The sequence below is a fragment of the Rutidosis leptorrhynchoides genome, chromosome 6 (assembly GCF_046630445.1).
Source record: "Rutidosis leptorrhynchoides isolate AG116_Rl617_1_P2 chromosome 6, CSIRO_AGI_Rlap_v1, whole genome shotgun sequence".
NCBI classification, from domain to species: Eukaryota; Viridiplantae; Streptophyta; class Magnoliopsida; order Asterales; family Asteraceae; genus Rutidosis; species Rutidosis leptorrhynchoides.
In genome coordinates this window covers 339,352,138-339,357,939 of record NC_092338.1, presented here as the reverse complement: position 1 = coordinate 339,357,939, position 5,802 = coordinate 339,352,138, and the positions used below count along the sequence as shown (strand labels likewise).

General features: G+C 32.1%; 1 protein-coding gene across 2 annotated transcripts; it reads right to left on the bottom strand.

Moving 5' to 3' along the window:
• Positions 1–2,733: 2,733 nt before the first annotated feature.
• Positions 2,734–5,802, bottom strand: LOC139852877 (uncharacterized). 2 transcript variants are annotated; one of them, XM_071842217.1, is made up of 10 exons: positions 5,742–5,802; positions 5,036–5,104; positions 4,784–4,903; positions 4,565–4,632; positions 4,356–4,464; positions 3,779–3,847; positions 3,642–3,699; positions 3,207–3,442; positions 3,066–3,117; positions 2,734–2,967 (listed from the first exon to the last, which is right to left on the bottom strand). In XM_071842217.1, exons 2-10 carry the CDS (start codon positions 5,036–5,038, stop codon positions 2,900–2,902), a joined length of 783 nt encoding a protein of 260 aa, XP_071698318.1. In that variant the 5' UTR covers positions 5,039–5,104; positions 5,742–5,802; the 3' UTR covers positions 2,734–2,899. The 2 variants fall into 2 exon arrangements, with proteins under 2 accessions (XP_071698318.1, XP_071698317.1); XM_071842216.1 differs by having other exon boundaries at positions 2,735–2,967; positions 5,663–5,797.

The window sequence follows — 5,802 nt, the reverse complement described above, 5'->3', positions numbered from 1 at the left end:
AGTGTACCTAATCGTACAGTAGTGTAGTTTTTAGTAAGTCCGGTTCGTTCCACAGGGAAATTTTTAAACAAAGCTCAACGCTATATTAGTTTACTTTTATAAAAATACAAACATATATATAAGTAATATTATTATTATAAAGGGGGGTTTTTACCGTTTAATGACCGGTTTGTCGATTTTAAAACTTTAGTCGCAGTTAAAACCTAATGTAAAATATAAAATAAATATAAGACTTAAATTAAAGCGTAAAGTAAATAACGATAATGAAATTGCGAATAATAAAAGTGCGATAAAATAAACTTGCGATAATTAAAAAGTACGATAATTAAAAATGCGATTAAATAACAATAAATAAAAGTGCGATAATTAGAAGTGCAATTAAATATAAAATAAAGGAAATTAAATATGAAATAAAAGAATTATGCTTATTTAAACTTCCGTAATCATGATGTTTGACGTGTTGATTTTAGTTTTATGCCCATGGGTTAATTGTCCTTTGTCCTGGATTATTTAATATGTCCGTCTGGTTTTTGTCCATAACAGTCCATCAGTCATAAATATAAAGTGCGAGTGTCCTCGTCAAATTATTATTATACCCGAAGTTAAATATTCCAACTAATTGGGGATTCGAATTGTAACAAGGTTTTAATACTTTGTTTAATGAATACACCAGGTTATCGACTGTGTGTAAACCAAGGTTTTACTACTTTGTTAACAATTACACCAATTACCCTTGAATGTAATTTCACCCCTGTTTTAATTATTCTAGTGGCTATTAATCCATTCCCGTGTCCGGTTAAATGAACGATTATTCGTACATATAAATACCCCGCCCATCGTGTCCTATCGAGTGTATATGGTAATTTATAGGGACGCTCAATTGTAAATCTTTATATTAACATTAACAAACTATCATTTAGTTAAACAAATATAAAGCCCATTAATAGCCCATAGTCTAATTTCCACAAGTGTCGTTCTTTTGTCCAAACCCCAATTATGGTACAAAGCCCAATTACCCAATTTTAGTAATTAGCCCAACATCATGATTACTTCGTTTTAAATAAGCATAATAATAACTTAGCTACGAGACATTAATGTAAAAAGGTTGAACATAACTTACAATGATTAAAAATAGCGTAGCGTTACACGGACAGAATTTTGACTTACACCCTTACAACATTTGCTAACATACCCTTATTATTAGAATTATAATTAAAATTAAAATATAAATTATAAATATAAATATAAATTTTACGTATGAATGAGGAAGAAAAAGATGATGGTTTTTGATCAGAATTCGGTTGGCTTTATAGGCAGTTTTCAAATTTAGGGCTCCGCGACTCGCGGCAAAAGCCTCTTCAAACTCCGCGAGTCGCGGAGAATGAAATTACAGCTCAGTCCTTGGAGTCTTTCTCTGCCGACGGTTTTTTTTATTTATAAATATAATATATATATAATTAATATAATTAATTATATATTATATTATATTTATATACATAGTTAACTTGTAATTTTTAGTCCGTTACGTCGAGCGTTAAGAGTTGACTCTGGTCCCGGTTCCGGATTTTCGAACGTCCTTGCGTACAATTTTATATTTTGTACTTTGCGTTTTGAATCTTGTACTCTTGTGATTTCGAGACGTTTCTTATCAATAATTGGAACCGCTTTGATTGTCTTTTGTACTTTTGAGCTTTTTGGTCGTTTGCGTCTTCAATTCGTCGAATCTGTCTTTTGTCTTCACCTTTTATTATTTAAACGAATATTACTTGTAAATAGAACAATTGCAACTAAAAGCTTGTCTTTCTTGAGGAATAATGCTATGAAATATATGTTCGTTTTTAGCATTATCAGAGGTAGCCCCAAATTTAGGGTAATTTAATAAATGGGTTTTTTAATATATTTTTTTCCATTAATTTTTACACTTTTTTTCCCTTCTCCTTTTTCCACATTTATTTTCATTCCTATTTTCTTACGCTTAATTAATCGACCGATGACCGTTCAATAAACCGACCATTAACCGACCAAACCCAAACCGCAACGAAGAACTATTTATTTTTTATATATATATTCCTTTCTTTTTTATTCATTTATTTTTTAAATTTTTTAAATGTTCAATTAACTTAACCGTTTTTCAAAACGTTCGATAACCGACAACTAACCGATCAAAACCACAGACCGTTAACCTACCAAAACTACCCCGCAGCAAAGCGCGGGCTTGTTTTCCTCGTTTAACATCATTTGAAACAAAATATACCATTGCACAAATACAGACCAATTGAACACACTACCACATAAACTACGATTGAAAACTCTCCAAAACCTAGCCCTAATAAAACCGACACCAAAACATCTTCGAAAGCCCGAAAACAAGCTACAAAAGATTGCACCCAAAACAGCAACAACCACCGCAAACCACCGCAAACCACAACATAGGAATCACCCAACCTACATCTATCGAACCAAATAATCACGATCACGAGCCCAAGAAAACAAACATAACAATATCAAACCAGACCCTAAGTAAGCGACATCGGGGACTGAAACTACCAGTACACATGTTGTTTCCTTTGTTAACTCACAAGAATTTTGCAAACGTGCATTTTACAAAATCTTAAACAAATAAATGTTGAATGTTGTTTATCTTTTAGACTTTCAGCTGATACATAGTACCAGTTAGACAACTTTTTGTGCTTCATCACATAGCTAATATAAATCAATTGTGTAATTAGTCATAAGATGTCTGAAGTTTAAAGATAACTATTACCATCAAAATTAACTAAAGAACCATACAACCTTCATTAGAAGTGGGCGAATTATATCAAAATTCAAAGTTCAAAGTATACCAAGTTACATAAAACATGCATACACGAAACTCAAAAACAACCGAAAATGTGAACTTCTACACAAGAAGAACTGCGTTGATGCACCCATCATTCTCAGGATTGTTCGTCACTTGAGCATATTTCCCTGCATCCAAGAAATTCATTAACAAATTAACCTAACCAACAGTACAACACGAAATTAAACTATATCAAAATCTGCAACAATAACAGTAATTATCTTACCCCATACTACTTTCCCGGCGGGTGTCACAAGACCTAGTTCGCTCACATTCACCTAATAATCACATTAATAGAAAGTTCAACGAATTCAGTCCAAAATTCAACTACTCGATTTTCAGAAAAACGACAAATAATGAGATATACCTCAATGATAGTCCCCTTGGTGACAACACCGAGAGATGTATACATTGGACCATTGGGGTTTTTCTTAACCCCAATCATTTCAAGATTAAAGGTACACTTGAGTTCGGGGTGTGTTACATGGGCTTTGGTAAACCTTAACCCAGTTGGACGAATAAACCGTTCATACTTTGGAGGTTTCCTTGTAAAACCCTGACCCACAAACGTAACTTTAGTGATCATTCTTTTCCATTGCTTGGCTGCAAAAAAATAAGAACCAAACCAATCAATATCATTATGGTAACTTTAGTGATCATTCTTTAAGCAACACCACTGAGGCACTGATTATCAAATATTTTGTTTTATGTATTAAGGTATCGCAAAAACACTTTCGAGACAATATGCCAAGCACCAGATATCAAAGCCTACAAGATATATAAAAGCATTTGGAATACTTACTTTTCCTTTTACCAGTTCTGATCACTTTGAACATTTCATCTTCAGCGACTGGTCTCACCTGAACGATTCAATAACCATACATTGTCATCGTAAAAATCGAAAATTTAAAACATATACAGATATGAATGTTTTTTTACCTTGGGAAGAGGCACGTCCCACTTGCCAGCTTTTTCCTTCCTTTTTTGTTTTACTGTGTTGCTAAGAACCTACATACAAATATGAATAATTATAAGCACCGTTGTAAAACAACCCGATTATTCCTGATTAATCCTCAATTACTCCTTTTGTGAAACAATCCATTCCGATTTTTAGAATCCGTTTAACTAATCGGTCAACGTCGGTTAACGAGTAAAAATCAGATTTGTTGATCCAAGTCTCGGTCAAAGTCATAATCGGTCATTATATTAACATCAATTTAAACAAGAATTTTAAAGTTTTGAATAAAATGAACGATTTTAGACAATTATACTAAAGGTTTATGTATATATTCATGGTTTTCCTCTATATTTAAACATATAACTTTATAATTTATTATTTACATGTAAAAAATACAATCCGATTAATCCCCGAATAGCCGATTACTCCTTTCAAAGTCCTGACCGACTACTCCCCGAATAGCGAGTTTTTCAACCTTGCTTATAAGTAATTATCGTTAAACAAACGCCAAAGACTATTCACGTATTTTATCAAAACAATCATTTGACAGCAACAAACCTTTGCACGGGTAGTAGCATCACGATCAAGAAGATAGGCCGGTACAGCTCCTTCTTGAACATCATCATCCACCTTCCTTCTGCTCGATGATTCTTCATGCATAGCCAATCTATTAACACGCAACACAAAAGCTTAGTCACATTAGCTTACTGTATCAAGAAAACATACAATGAAATAAAAGAAGCAATCTTTGACAAAAAAATACTAACGTTTTCTTCATCTGAGCCTTCTCTGCATATCGTTTCTTCGCAAACATCTTACCCTTGATTCCTAAAGCCTGCAACAACAACAAGTGTGAATATAAGGATATATTCAGCATTCCGCTTTACAATAGTACGTTGACTATATAGGACTAAAGCAGCCTAATTTACGTTAAAAAATGGGAAAAATACAACATTTACATATAGAGAATAATGAAAAGAACATACAGTTTGGGCAACTTTGGAACGTTTGTGAACTTCACGAGCTTCCTTCTTCCTCTTTCTCTCAAAGTGATCATGACGATACCCATTTCTCTTCCTATGAAGCTCTATGTAATCTCCTTGAGGCTTTTAACATCAATAAATATAAATTAACCACCAACTATAATTATATAATAATAACTTACATATAAAATGCTATATTATACAGGAAACTAAAAAAGTTAAATGGAAAACTGTAAAAACTGTAATAGTACTAACCATGGTTGATGTTAATGAAGCGGATCAGGAGAGTTATTTTCAAGTTATTGAACACGTAGAGCGTGAAGTCTGAAAGCATAACATAAACAATATTTAGTTACTTGTTTGATATAAACATCCAAATTTACATAAGTCTACATGTAAAGCAATCTTTAAACTCCAAAGCATCATAAAATACAACAATATTTCAACAGTAAATACATTCACAGTAAATTAAAAAAAAAAAAAAAAAAAAACCCAAACTGTATCAATACTTCAACTATCAACAATAAATAATATAACTTCAGTTTTCTCCAGAAAAAGGTAATAAAATAATAACAGAGTTACTAATATCAAATTTTTATTTAATTACTTACTTCTCAAACATATAACAAGTGAATTAGCTTAAAATTAGGAGTATTTCAATCAAATTACATGAAAACCTTACGCCCTAAAAAAAATCGTACATTGATCTAAATTAGTCTATACAATTTCAGCGTTTTAGGGGAAATATGATGAGCTCTATGAATTGATTTGAAAATTTCACATTACATATTACATACAGCATACAGCATAATATAACAATAATAACATATATGTATAGATAAAGTACTATAGGTATTATCGATTAACAAACATACTGAATACTGAATACTGAATAACGTTTGATTGAAGATAGAATTAGGGATAAAGTAGAGTTGTGGTGCGGTGAGTAAAACTGACGGACCGGAGGCAAAAGAGGATGAAACGGCTAATAACGATTATGAGGCGGTATCAATATGAGTACT

Bases quoted from the DNA above. Each gene is read 5' to 3' on its own strand.
- LOC139852877 (XM_071842217.1), bottom strand. The intron at 3,848-4,355 runs GTTTGTTGCTGT...ATTTGTATGTAG, and splicing joins ATGCTACTACCCGTGCAAAG to GTTCTTAGCAACACAGTAAA. The intron at 3,700-3,778 runs GTAAAAAAACAT...TGAATCGTTCAG, and splicing joins GGGACGTGCCTCTTCCCAAG to GTGAGACCAGTCGCTGAAGA.